General features: G+C 36.9%; 1 protein-coding gene across 11 annotated transcripts in view; it reads left to right on the top strand.

Moving 5' to 3' along the window:
• The window catches only part of obscnb (obscurin, cytoskeletal calmodulin and titin-interacting RhoGEF b), a 58,102-nt gene that overhangs the window by 3,403 nt on the left and 40,158 nt on the right, over positions 1-14,541 (top strand). For 7 of the 11 annotated variants that reach the window (XR_006925635.1, XR_006925638.1, XR_006925639.1 and 4 more), the window contains exons 3-17: positions 2,978-3,247; positions 3,397-3,657; positions 3,985-4,290; positions 4,396-4,662; positions 4,854-4,960; positions 5,089-5,257; positions 5,636-5,911; positions 6,775-7,050; positions 7,257-7,550; positions 7,826-8,119; positions 8,576-8,851; positions 9,143-9,436; positions 10,888-11,181; positions 11,306-11,581; positions 13,693-13,968. Coding sequence is in view for 1 of the 11 variants with exons in the window: in XM_046847875.1 (XP_046703831.1) it covers positions 2,978-3,247; positions 3,397-3,657; positions 3,985-4,290; positions 4,396-4,662; positions 4,854-4,960; positions 5,089-5,257; positions 5,636-5,911; positions 6,775-7,050; positions 7,257-7,550; positions 7,826-8,119; positions 8,576-8,851; positions 9,155-9,436; positions 9,733-10,014; positions 10,900-11,181; positions 11,306-11,581; positions 13,693-13,968 (4,194 nt within the window). In the remaining 10 variants the exon portion in view is untranslated. Of the gene's footprint in view, positions 1-2,977; positions 3,248-3,396; positions 3,658-3,984; positions 4,291-4,395; positions 4,663-4,853; positions 4,961-5,088; positions 5,258-5,635; positions 5,912-6,774; positions 7,051-7,256; positions 7,551-7,825; positions 8,120-8,575; positions 8,852-9,142; positions 9,437-9,732; positions 10,015-10,887; positions 11,182-11,305; positions 11,582-13,692; positions 13,969-14,541 lie in introns of all 11 variants that reach the window. The other 4 variants (XM_046847875.1, XR_006925637.1, XR_006925642.1 and 1 more) reach the window with 4 other exon arrangements.

A 14,541-nucleotide genomic window follows, 5' to 3' on the forward strand; every position in this document is an offset into this window, starting at 1 on the left:
CCTATAGATGGTTTACTGACAGAAAACCAATTCACTGAAAGGTAAAGGGTGCTGCAAATCAAAAATGCGTATTTGTTTTTTGCTGACTTTATCTTCGTGCATATTTACTTGTTAATATACAAACTTTCGCTTGAGAGCAAGTAGAAATCAAAGGCACTCTATAACAATGGATTTGAAAAAATCTGTAGTTGTTGATGTGGTGAAGTTGTCAGTAAAAACATTCCAAATTTTATGAAAGGAGTCTCCAGTGTCAGTGTAACGGTCAAAGAAAAAATCTGTAACTAAGTTTTCCAATATAGACAAGCCTTTGGGACAGATGCTTTAACACGTTTAATAACGTGGCAGAATTATTGCCACCCACTAAAATGTTAAATGGCCCATTTGGAATATTTCTTAGGAAGCAGATACATGCATGCATGTAGGATTCATGTTTGCATGTTCATTTGTAAATACCTGTGGCCACGTCTATGTGGTGTACGTCATTATCAAAATATTTCCAACTCCTTGTGCTCATGATTGATGTAGTCAGTAATAAGTGAATTGCTTGGACTCTGTCCAAACATTATCTCAGACACTTCTGAGAAAACGATAATGTATTTTATTTTTTATAATTTGTAATGTTTAATTTTAGTTTTAAATTCTACCTCGTGTATAGTTACCTACTCAAAGTTCATCCCTGGATAAAGGTTCAAAAGATAACAAGCATTTAATAAACTACCTATTATTGGTCATTGTTTCATAATCATATCAAATATTTAACCCCATTTATGAATAAACAACTCGATAACGAGTACAACTTTTAACTTTAACGAAGACTTTATCTGTTTATTAAAATAAAGTGTTATTGTAATTTAATTTGTTGGGTTTCTCTAGTCAATAATTGGAATCCACATAGGTGCGCTGTATGCATTGTGCCTTTAGCTAATCCTAAAATTGAGGAAGAATTGTATTCTTTTGCATTAAGGTTTTGCAATGTGGTCATTAGCTTCAATATTTTATTATTTGCTATTTTTCTGTTAAAAATGAAGACTGTTTAAATACAAGTGTGCTTTTGCAGATTGAACTTGTATAACTGCTTTGAACAGTTTGCAGTTCATCTTTGGCAGTGTTTCTTAGAGTTGGTCAAGCACACCTCGACACAACCTAATCGTATGTGGCTAGCATTCCTTGGGACGGTGTCATGTTGCGTCTATTTTTTGCGCATGTTGAGTTGTTCACATTTGTGGTGACTTGCAGTCAGATACCAGTGATTTTCCAAATAAACATTTTGTGGTGTTTTATTCATTGCATTGTTTGCGTTCATTTGATGGATAAATGCAAGGCATCAAAGCAGCATCAAAATACATGTCCCAAACAGCTTGAGAATTACATGGTATTAAATAAATGAATAAATTTGGCATGTGTTTGATGGCTAGCCGATGATGATAGATGTTTTTTACTTCTAGAAGTTTCAGTTTCATATATTCAGGGATGATGCATTTAGCAGTTCTTGTATAGTTATCTACTCAAAATGTTTAAGGTTAGCCCTGGTTAAGGTTCAAAAGATAACAAGGATTTAATAAATTACTTATTATTGGTCTTTTTTTTTCATATCAGATACATCTTTTAAGCCCAGTTATGAATAAAGAAAACTCAATAATGAGTAAAACTTTTAACTTAAATGAAGACTTTATCTGTTAAGTATTATTGTAGTTAAATTTGTTACATTCCAAATAAATTAGATGTGTTTGATGGCTATCCAATGATGATAGATGTTCTGTACTTCTAGAAGTTTCAGTTTCATATATTCAGGTATGATGTAGTTAGCACATTGTGTAGCACATGGTAAAGGTCACAGTAACTTACTCCTCAAGCAAATGCCAGCCAAACACATCCTAGCCAAAACCACTGCAACGTCAATGATGTTTTAGATTATTCCAGAGTGTGAAACACTTGTTTACTGACATCACTGTTACAAATAGCATATATTTCTTTCTGATATTCTTTCCTTGAAAAAAAGATTATATTTTCCAATGTGCTGTTATTGCTCTAAAAAGATATTTATTTTTGAAAACCCTGAATTGAATCTGTAAATTTCTTAGCGTCCTTGAGTTTTTTTATTCTGATTGTTCAAAAGATATTGTTGTGATTTTCTTTAACATTAGTGTTCATTTAAAATACTGTTTTTCTGCTGCAAATAGACTGCGTAAAAGTATCTAGTTGTTGATATTGTGATTTTTTTAATGTAAGGGCATGTTTATTTAATATTCATAGACAAGGTAAAACTTGAGGTGGATAAGCTACAAGAGCGAAACGCAATGTGTTTCGCTCTTGTAGCTTAAACACCTCAAGTTTTTCGTCTGTTGTGCATTGTGAGGTGTTTTTCTGCTTACCAGAATTGTAATGAGTAATTTAAGTTACCAAAGCATTTCTGACAGACACTGCCAAGACTGTTTAATGTTCCAAGTTTGCTTCCTGCTACTAAAACTTCTATAGCTGTACTATGAACAGTTACAGTTTACAACAGTTTACAATTAATCTTTGACATCATTTCTTAGAGATGTTGAAGCACATCTCAGAGTACAGTCACAAAATAATCACTTGCTGCTCTCGTTTTTTTAGGATGGTTAACATTGCAGCTACTTTTTGCATGCGGTTAGTTGATTTTTGTTTTGGTGGTGAAACGTTTTCATCACAGTAGTGTGTTTGTGTGTAGTGCTGAGATTCGTGTATCTGATGTTTTATTCCAATGTTCAGCAAAAGGCCTTGCATGCTTAGTTACAAATGTTGCTAATAGCGCACCTGTGAGGTAGGTGTGTCTAGTTAAATGTATTTAGTATTTATGTAGTTTTCAAATGTGCTAATCTTACACTCGCCACACAAATACCTTAAAAATGTTCTGCTCACAATTTTCACATACAAGTATTTTACATTGCATTTTCATGTTTGTAACCGTTCCATTTCCAACAGTATGACATTTCTCTTTTTGCTCTTCTAGAGCCACAAGTGGCATTTAGGAAGAAGTTGCAGGATGTGGAGGTGAAGGAGAAGGAAACGGCCATGTTATCGTGTGAGGTGCCCATGCCGAGCACTCAGGCCTCTTGGTTTATGGAGGAGACTCGCCTGGAGCAGAATGCAAAGTATCGCATGGAGGAAGAGGGAACGCTGCGTTGCCTCACCATCCACAATGTCACAACCAACGATGATGCTGTTTATATCTGCGAGATGAAGGAAGGGAGTCGCACTGTGGCTGAGCTCACTGTTCTGGGTATAGTATCTAGGTTCAAAATTTGTACTAAGAGTACTTTTCGGCTTTGACTTTGCACATGCTATTTGTATTTTGGTATAGTATATTCATTTTATTTAGTTCTTTTAATGCATTTAAAACAATGTAGTTTATCATGTGCACATGTTCAGGAAACATCACCAAAAAGTTGCCAAGGAGGACAGTCGTGCCAGTGAGCGATACAGTGATCTTCTGTGTGGAGCTTGAGCACCCTGTGGAAGATGCCTATTGGACAAGGAATGGAGAGAAACTGAAGGAGGACTCCAGGATCATTATTGCTCACGTGCACAAACAATATACACTCACCATTCGTGAATGCACTGCTGAAGACTCGGGTGAGGTGGCGTTCATTGCCGGCGACTGCAAAACCTCTACACGATTCTCAGTTACAGGTGAGGAAAAGTAACACCATACTCAAGCTTTTGCTAATTAGTGTTTATGCCCCACTCACTGTGTATACTAATGTCATACATACATAAGTTTCAGGCAACTGTAGAGATGACACTGCATGCTGAAAGTAGCATTTTTAAAATATTCTGTGTTGTCATGGTGCTTAAATGCATTTTATAGGATTTATTTTTTTTTCATTTAGGTTTTATATTTTGATGTTTATTTGTTTTATTTGTTTTGTACTTCCTGATTTATATTTTTACTTGATACCATGTTTTTGCATTTTGAGTTAGTTAATTGACTCTTGTTATTTCTTTACTATTACCTAGCACCGAGGAAGCATCCTCCGGATACCCCAGTGAAACCAATTGTGCTGAACAAGACGGACAACTCCATTACACTGAGTTGGTCTCGGCCAGATAGTGAGCGTCCTGTACCCATAAATGGCTATGTGGTGGAGAGGAGGAGGGTGGGTGCTCAGACCTGGGTTCGAGTCACAGGCATGGAGCTTGTAGACACAAACCAATACACCATCAATAACATCACAGAGGAGAGCAGTTACCAGTTCCGCATTTCAGCCATGAATGATTTTGGCCAGAGTGCCTATCTGGAGTTCCCCGGAACATATTATCTTGGTAATTTGACTTTACAGATAATTGTCCTACAGGAATGTCTTTTCAGAGCAAAGCCAGATCTCAGTGACACTTTTGCCAAGCTAATCATGTCCTGTGTTTATTCAGAGCCAACTGCCTCGGTGGTGTCAGGTCTGCAGAGCTGCACTGCTGTCTCTGGTGGGGAGGCCACTTTTAGCGTGGAGCTCTCTGCCACATGCTCCGGAAGCTGGATGCTAAATGGCCGACTGATTCGCAGTGGTGCAGACTACCTCATAACTCGTTCAAAGACCACGCACACACTTGTGATCAGGGAGGTGAACATATCACTGGATGAAGCTCAGGTCAAATTCACGGGGGGAGGATCCGAAAGCATCTGCACACTTAGTGTAAAAAGTAAGAAAAATACTTCAAGTATAAACCACAATGGAAAATTATTATAGAGCTGATGTTACTATGGTAATTAATTTCATATAATGACTGGTCCTAATGTTTTTATTAACATTGCAGTTGTATAAACAAAACTAATTTAATGCTACTTTTTATAAAGGCTTTTCACACTATCCGCACCCTTATTCCTGTTTTAGCAGCTCCAGCACGTTTCACCAAGAAATATTCTGAAGTGGAGATCTTCAGGTTCAGTGCTCACTCCTCTGCCCAGCTATACACAGAGGTGTCAGATGCCAGTGTTCAGGTAACAATGTTTTATAAATATGTATATATAGTGCTGTGTAATTCCAGATTGTGACTAGTCAGTACATGATTCTTTTTTTACTGACAGCATAAAATAATCAGCTTTTGGCTTGTCTTTGTGCCCCACAGGTTGTCTGGATGAAAAATGGTAAAGAATTAAGGATGGGCAAAAAGTATGAGGCTTCCAATGTGGGATGTAAACGCACACTGACGATTCATAATGTAACTCATGAGGATGCAGGGATTTATGAGTGTGTGTGTGATGGTGATAAGATGTCCATCCAGCTTGCCATTAAAGGTAAAGCTATTTGAATATTCCAAATTGCCAGTTGGAAAATGTTGGCTTTAAAATACATATGTACAAATACAAATACTGTATGTAGGTTATTTTATAGGTCTTAATTAAAACAGTAAAACAGGCTATGATTCCTTTATTATCCAGACCCTACAAATAAACCTTTAAATGTGTGTTGAGCATCAAATACATGAGTGAGTGTGTGATATGTGACATTGATAATGCTCAAATGTTCTGTTTTTAATGGGATTGTGCAAACAATAAAGGGGGGAAAGCAGATCTAAATTATGTGAATAAAACTACCAATTTAAAAAATAACACCTCAAGAGAGAAATTACTTTAATTTTAAAAATTCAGAATTTTTTATTAATTTGCCATCAGAAGAAGCAGCAAAGTTTGTGAACAAGCCCAAGACTCAACCCCTGGAGGTTTCTCCTTCGATGGTTGATGTGGAACTGAGTTGTGAGGTGGAGTCGCCTACAACTACTGTTGTATGGAAGAAGGAGCATAAAGAAATAGCGGAGGACAACAGAGTGACCTTCGTGTCCCAGGGGACACAGAGAAAGCTGGTTATCAAAGGAGCCAAGCAGAGCGATGAAGGACACTATTCATGTGAGACAGTGGAGGACAAGGTCACATTCAGGGTCAAAATACAAGGTAAAACCAGCGCTAATTAGTCTGGGGGAAAAAAGCAAACGGACAGAGCTAATTTCACAAAAAGAAGAGCAAGCTTGTGTGGAGTGGTACTAAAACAATTAAACAATAAGCATAAATATTGCTTAAAATAATGAATTGAATGCATACATATATTTATTATCTTGCATTTTAATTAAAAAATGTAGTCTACACGATCATTATTTGATTGTTGTAGGAATTTCAGGAAACAATCTTCACGATTGAGGGCATAATAGAGTTGAGTGGATGAGAATAGAAGAGAGTAGAACAAAAGGGAGAAAATTTGAGGAAATTATATTGAAATAAAGTAGTGTACAGAACAAAGTAGAGTTTAACATAATACAACTGAACAGGAGATAAGAAGGAGTAATATGGAGCACGACAAAACAGTGTACAGTAGAATAGAATAGAATAAATCTACCACATTATTGTATAGTCTAACTTTGTACACTTAAAAAAAATGGTAAAGTACAAAAGAATTAAATAATGTAGTACAGTATAGTAATACAGTTATTAGGGTGAAACAAAGTACTTGATAACACAGTGTAGGATATTAGAGAAAAGTGGAACAGAACTAAGTATAATATAGTTGAACAGAAGAACATACAATAGCGTAGAACTGAAAAAATAAAAAAGAGTATACAGTAGCAAAATAGAATAGCATAGATATTGGAAAGCAGAAGAGTCGAGAATAGAACAGAAAACAATTTTCTGTTTTCTTTCGATTTTATCTAAAACCGTAATATTTATATATTGCCTTTGCAAACATTCTCTGCATGGTTATTTTATAATTCTATATAGTAATTTAATCATTTTACATGATTATTTAATGATTGTTCTTGTAGAAACTCAGGCCACTTTCATCAACAAGGACACCTATCAGAAGGAGGTGAAAGTTTCTGTCTCTCAGAAAGCCACACTGAGCTGTGAGGTGTCTGACTCCAAAACTGAAGTGAAATGGTATAAAGACGGCAAACAGCTGATCTCCAGTAGGACTGTCCATATGGAGACAAAAGGCAAAATCCGTCAACTGGTGTTGGACAGTGTGGAGAAGAAGGATGCAGGAGAGTACATCTGTGAAGTTGGAAATGAGAAGCTGGTCTTCAAGATTCATGTGACAGGTATGAAATACAGGAGAATCAATTTAGCAAAAAACTTACTGGTGTCTATCTACCATTAGCTATCTTTTGTTTTAACTAGTTTATTAGCTTATGCATTTATTATTTACCATTGTATCAAAAACAGATTTTTTACTCAACATGTGGAAAAAAGAGTTCCTGTTAGCTAAATTTAAGTTATGACTGAGTACATGTTCTCACTTTAAAAGCTGCTGCTGTAGAAACTCAAGCTCTAGCAACCTTTGTGAACAAGGACACCTATCAGAAGGAGGTGAAAGTTTCTGTCTCTCAGAAAGCCACATTGAGCTGTGAGGTGTCTGACTCCAAAACTGAAGTAAAATGGTATAAAGACGGCAAACAGCTGATCTCCAGTAGGACTGTTCACATGGAGACAAAAGGCAAAATCCGTCAACTGGTGTTGGACAGTGTGGAGAAGAAGGATGCAGGAGAGTACATCTGTGAAGTTGGAAATGAGAAGTTGGTCTTCAAGATTCATGTGATAGGTATAAAATACAGGAGAATCAATTTAGCAAAAAACTTACTGGTGTCTATCTACCATTAGCTATCTTTTATGTTAACTAGTTTATTAGCTTATGCATTTATTATTTTCATTGTATTAAAAACAAATTTTTTACTCAACATAAAATATTGTGTTTATGCGCAATATAAGCCAGCTAATTGAATGGCTATAAAACATTTTGTAGAATGTCTGTGAAAAAAGAGTTTCTGTTAGCTAAATTTAAATGTTATGACTGAGTACATGTTCTCACTTTAAAAGCTGCTGCTGTAGAAACACAAGCTCTAGCAACCTTTGTGAACAAGGACACCTATCAGAAGGAGGTGAAAGTTGTTGTCTCTCAGAAAGCCACACTGAGCTGTGAAGTGTCTGACTCCAAAACTGAAGTGAAATGGTATAAAGATGGCAAACAACTGATCTCCAGTAAGACCATCCATATGGAGACAAAAGGCAAAATCCGTCAACTGGTGTTAGAGAGTGTGGAGAAGAACGATGCAGGAGAATACATCTGTGAAGTTGGTAACGAGAAGCTGCCGTTTAAGATTCTGGTGACAGGTATTTATGTCTTTTCCTTATTTTATCATTAGTTCTACCTTGCATGTTTTCCCTTCACTACATTCCTTTCTACTAGCTCTGTTTTTATCAGACGCCATAGGTGAATTTTCTCAAAATGCAGTTCTGACAGTAGTTCTGGTCACAATTCCAGATTTATAGCAATACTATCATTCTGATGCATTAGTATTTCTATAGTAATGACTTGCATGTGAACGCGTATAAACCTTTTATTTAAGATGCAAGTTATAATTGATATGGTGTGAATTTCTGTGAGGAGACATTTATCATTTATGAAAGGAGGCTACACAATATTGTACAATATGCTTTTTCACTGTATTAGATTATTAGTCTTAAATTTACCACCATTAGAATTTTTCTACCCTTAAATTATTCTGTTCCCCCAGTGTGTGCACTTTCAATGATTTGATCTTTTTTTTAATTATTATTATTATTTAGAGCCTCAGGCCACTTTCATCAACAAGGACACCTATCAAAAGGAGGTGAAAGTTTCTGTCTCTCAGAAAGCCACACTGAGCTGTGAGGTGTCTGACTCCAAAACTGAAGTGAAATGGTATAAAGACGGCAAAAAAATGATCTCCAGTAGGACTGTCCATATGGAGACAAAAGGCAAAATCCGTCAACTGGTGTTGGACAGTGTGGAGAAGAAGGATGCAGGAGAGTACATCTGTGAAGTTGGAAATGAGAAGCTGATCTTCAAGATTCATGTGACAGGTATGGAATACAGGAGAATCAATTATGCACAAAAATCTCACTGGTGTCCATCTGCCATCTGCCTTCTATTGTAACTAGTAAATTAGCTTATACATTTATCATAGGTGATTTAGATAACAGTTTTAATAACTCATAAAATATTTCTCAAAATATAAAAATTTGTTTATGATCAATATTAACTAGCTTGTAGAATGCCTATAAAACATTGTGTATAATGTCTATGAAATAAGAATAAGCTAAAGAGTTTGTTGAAATTGAATGTTATGACTGAGTACGTCTTCACTTTAAAAGCCGCTCCTGTAGAAACTCAAGCTCTTGCAACCTTTGTGAACAAGGACACCTATCAGAAGGAGGTGAAAGTTTCTGTCTCTCAGAAAGCCACACTGAGCTGTGAGGTGTCTGACTCCAAAACTGAAGTGAAATGGTATAAAGACGGCAAACAACTGATCTCCAGTAGGACTGTCCATATGGAGACAAAAGGCAAAATCCGTCAACTGGTGTTGGACAGTGTGGAGAAGAAAGATTCAGGAGAGTACATCTGTGAAGTTGGAAATGAGAAGCTGATCTTCAAGATTCATGTGACAGGTATAGAATACGGGAGAATTGATTATGCACAACAAACTCACTGTTGTCCATCTGCCATTAGCTAGCTTTTATTGTAACTAGTAAATTAGCTTATACATTTATCATAGGTGATTTAGTTAACAGTATCAAAAACTGATAAAATATTGTTCAACATAAAATATATTGTGTTTGTAATCAATATTAACTAGCTTGTAGAATGCCTATAAAATATTTTGTAGAATGTCTTTGAAATTAGAATAAGCTAAAGAGTTATTTAAAATTGAATGTTATGACTGAGTACATGTCCTCCCCTGTAGAAACTCAAGCTCTTGCAACCTTTGTGAACAAGGACACCTATAAAAAGGAGGTAAAAGTTTCTGTCTCTCAGAAAGCCACACTGAGCTGTGAGGTGTCTGACTCCAAAACTGAAGTGAAATGGTATAAAGATGGCAAACAGCTGATCTCCAGTAGGACTGTCCATATGGAGACAAAAGGCAAAATCCGTCAACTGGTGTTGGACAGTGTGGAGAAGAAGGATGCAGGAGAGTACATCTGTGAAGTTGGAAATGAGAAGCTGATCTTCAAGATTCATGTGACAGGTATATAATACAGGAGAGACAATTATGCCAAATATCTCACTGTTGTCCATCTGCCATTAGCTAGCTTTTATTGTAACTAGTAAATTAGCTTATACATTTATCATAGGTGATTTAGTTAACAGTATCAAAAACTGATAAAATATTGTTCAACATAAAATATATTGTGTTTGTAATCAATATTAACTAGCTTGTAGAATGCCTATAAAATATTTTGTAGAATGTCTTTGAAATTAGAATAAGCTAAAGAGTTATTTAAAATTGAATGTTATGACTGAGTACATGTCCTCCCCTGTAGAAACTCAAGCTCTTGCAACCTTTGTGAACAAGGACACCTATAAAAAGGAGGTAAAAGTTTCTGTCTCTCAGAAAGCCACACTGAGCTGTGAGTGTCTGACTCCAAAACTGAAGTGAAATGGTATAAAGATGGCAAACAGCTGATCTCCAGTAGGACTGTCCATATGGAGACAAAAGGCAAAATCCGTCAACTGGTGTTGGACAGTGTGGAGAAGAAGGATGCAGGAGAGTACATCTGTGAAGTTGGAAATGAGAAGCTGATCTTCAAGATTCATGTGACAGGTATATAATACAGGAGAGACAATTATGCCAAATATCTCACTGTTGTCCATCTGCCATTAGCTAGCTTCTATTGTAACTAGTAAATTACCTTATGCATTTATCATAGGTGATTTAGTTAACAGTTTCAAAAACTGATAAAATATTTCTCAACATAAAATATTTTGTTTATGATCAATATTAACTAGCTTGTAGAATGCCTATAAAACATTGTGTAGAATGTCTATGAAATAAGGATAAGCTGAAGAGTAAGTTGAAAAATTGAATGTTATGACTGAGTACATGTCCTCAATTTAAAAGCCGCTCCTGTAGAAACTCAAGCTCTAGCAACCTTTGTGAACAAGGACACCTATCAGAAGGAGGTGAAAGTTTCTGTCTCTCAGACAGCCACACTGAGCTGTGAAGTGTCTGACTCCAAAACTGAAGTGAAATGGTATAAAGATGGCAAACAGCTGATCTCCAGTAAAACACTCCACACAGAGGTGAAGGGCAAAATCCGTCAACTGGTGTTGGACAGTGTTGAGAAGAAAGATGCAGGAGAGTACATCTGTGAAGTTGGAAATGAGAAGCTGGTCTTTAAGATTCAGGTAGCAGGTAGGAAAGTGGTATTTGTTATTTACTTCAGCACTCAGTTAAGGTGCAAGTGGCACTCGATTTTTTTTATTTTCATGCTCTTACTTTTTTTGTACATTAGGAACTTTCATTCTTGTCCCTTCAGAACTTCAAGACACTTTCATCAATAAGGACACCTATCAGAAGGAGGTGAAGGTTTCTGTCTCTCAGAAAGCCTCACTGAGCTGTGAAGTGTCTGACTCCAAAACTGAAGTGAAATGGTATAAAGATGGCAAACAGCTGATCTCCAGTAAGACCGTACACACAGAGGCAAAGGGCAAAATCTGTCAACTGGTGTTGGACAGTGTTGAAAAAAAAGATGCAGGAGAGTACATCTGTGAAGTTGGAAAAGAGAAGCAGGTCTTTAAAATTCAGGTGACAGGTATGTCATTTTTTATTTTTGCATGGTTTTATCAATATATTGAGGCAGTTGCAGATGATAAGAAAACATCTAGACCTTACTCATTTTGTGAAATTAAGAAGACAATCCTTGCATAGGGAGTATATGTTTATCTGCATATCTAATCACTGAGTGACCCCTTCAAATGTATCTCAAATGTAATTCAGTTGCCCAAGCATTCAGGACAGAAAGAATTTGTGTGATCTCAGTATGGTGAGATAAATTTCTAGTTAAATTTAACTAACAACTTTTAGACTTGTTTTTTTTCTGTGCAACCAAACCTGAGACTGGGCAAGCAAACTGACAATTCCACTTCCTGGAGGACGAAATAATAAATTTTCAGTCTGTCCATCACCATCCTGTTTCAGAAAGGAATAGAGTAGGTGTGCAAGTGGAAGGGATTTGTTCAGTTCTCCATGTGGTCTATTTGTTATGGTGCCTCCCTGCGGTGCATTCAAAAAGTATTCAGACCCCCTTCACTTTTTCATTTTTGTTATGTAGCAGCCTGATACCCTCAATTATTCACATAGATTTTTTCTTTCTCATGAATTTACACTCAGTACCCCATAATGACAAAGTGAAAACAGAATTCTAGAAATGTCTGTATTTTTTTTAAATAAACCCACCCTGAATGTCACATTTCTAAGTATTCAGGCCCTTTACTCAGTATTTAGTTGAAGCACCTTTAGCAGCAATTATAGCCTTGTGTCTTTTTGGTTATGACACAAGAAACTTTGTACACCTGGATTAGGGGATTTTCTGCTATTCTTCATGGCAGATCCTCTCAAGTTCGGTCAGGTTGGATGGGGGCCGTTGGTGGAAAGCCACTCAAGTTTCTCTAGAGATGTTCAATAGGGTTCAAGTCAGGGATCTGGCTAGGCCACTCTGGGACACTTACAGAGTTGTACTTAAGCGACTTCTGTGTTGTCTTGGTTGTGTACTTAGGGTCGTTGTCGTGTAGGAAGGGGAACCTTCAACCCAGTCTGAGGTCTTAATCACTGTGAAACAGGTTTTTGTTGAGGATATCTCTGTACTTTTTACCATTCAGCTTTCCCTCAACTTTGACCAGTTGCCCATACCTGCTGCAGAAAAACACCCCTACATCATGATGCCACCACCATCATGCTTCACTGTTGGGATGGTCTTGGGCAGGTGATGAGCAGTGCTTGATTTCTTTTAGACTTAAAATTTGGAATTGAGGCTAACCAGTTCAATCATGATTTCTTTAGACAAAAGAATCTTGTTCCACACAGTCTGAGAGTCCTTCAGGTACATTTTTGCAAATGCTTAATGGATTTCTATGGGTTTTGCAGCAAGGAGAGGCTTCCGTCTAACCACTCTGCACAAATTGGTCGAGGACTGCAGTGATGGCTGTCCTTTTGAAACTTTGTCTTATTTTCGCAGAGGATCTCTGGATATTAATCAGAGTGATAATCAGGTTCTTTATCAACTCTCTTACTAAGGCTCTTCTTTCCCGATTGCTGCATTTGGCTGGTCGACCAGCTCTTGGAAGTGTCCTGATTGTGCCACACTTCTTCCATTTAAGACTTAAGGAGGCCACAGTGCTCTTGGGAACCTACAATGCAGCAGCATTTCTTTTTTTGACTTCTCCAGATCTGCACATTGCAACAATCCTGTCTCTGAGCTCTGCAAGCAGATCCTTTTACCTCATTACTTGGTTTTTGCTCTGATATGCATCGGCAGCTGTGAGCCCTTTCATATACAGATGTGTGCCTTTCCAAATCATGTTCAATCAATAAACTTTTTCACAGTAAGACTCCAGTCAAAATGTAGAAACAGCTCAGCAAAGATCAAGAGAGCATCTAAGCTAATAATGAAGTGTTTAGCTAAGGGTCTGAATACTTTTGTGCATGTGATAAGTCAGGTTTTTTCTATTAAAAAATATAGACATTTCAAGAATTCTGGATCCTTTTGTCATTATGGAGTATTGAATGTAGATTAATGAGAAAAAAAAAATCTGAATAATTGTAGTGTCGGGCTCAGCATAAAATAAAAAAAAATGTAGGGGGTCTGAATGCTTTCTGAAAGCACTGTATATCACATATTAGGCTCTTTATTATGTTTTCATTCAGAACCTCAAGCTTTGTTTGCCAACAAGGACACCTATAAGAAGGAGGTGAAGGTTTCTGTCTCTCAGAAAGCCACACTGAGCTGTGAAGTGTCTGACTCCAAAACTGAAGTAAAATGGTATAAAGACGGCAAACAGCTGATCTCCAGTCAGACTGTTCACATGGAGGCAAAGGGCAAAATCCGTCAACTGGTGTTGGACAGTGTGGAAGCAAAAGATGCAGGAGAATACACCTGTGAAGTTGGAAATGAGAAGCTGGTCTTTATAATTCAGGTGGCAGGTACAGAAATGGTTTCAGAGTTCATATAATTGTTTACGTAATAAATAATAAAAATATATCTGTAGAGAAAGTGTCTCAGCTTTACTCATTCCATGATAGAGAACAGGGGTCACCAACGTGGTGCCCACGGGCACCAGGTAGCCCGCAAGGACCACATGAGTAGCCCGTGGGCCTTTTCTAAAAATAGCTGTTTCCTACTTTGTTAAATCATTGTTGATCATTATTATGAGAAATCATTAACATGATCAGTGTTTTCACATAGATGAATATCATTAATTATTAATAATAACATATAATAAAAGGTAAATTGAGCAAATTTGTCATTTAAGATCAAACTGAAAACTGTGTGTATCAAACTGGTAGCCCTTCACATTAATCGGTACCCAAGAAGTAGCTCTCAGTTTTAAAAACGTTGGTGACCCCTGATATAGAACAACATGGTCAGCTGGCTAAAATGGGGAAAAACTAGAATGTATGTCAAAGAACAGCTACTTCTTCTGTCTTTAGGTGTAAAATAAGCAAGATTGTTTCAGGCATGCAAGTGAAAGCGATTTGTGTTGTTTTTATTTAGTC

Source organism: Silurus meridionalis, chromosome 4 (genome assembly GCF_014805685.1).
Source record: "Silurus meridionalis isolate SWU-2019-XX chromosome 4, ASM1480568v1, whole genome shotgun sequence".
Lineage (NCBI taxonomy): Eukaryota > Metazoa > Chordata > Actinopteri > Siluriformes > Siluridae > Silurus > Silurus meridionalis.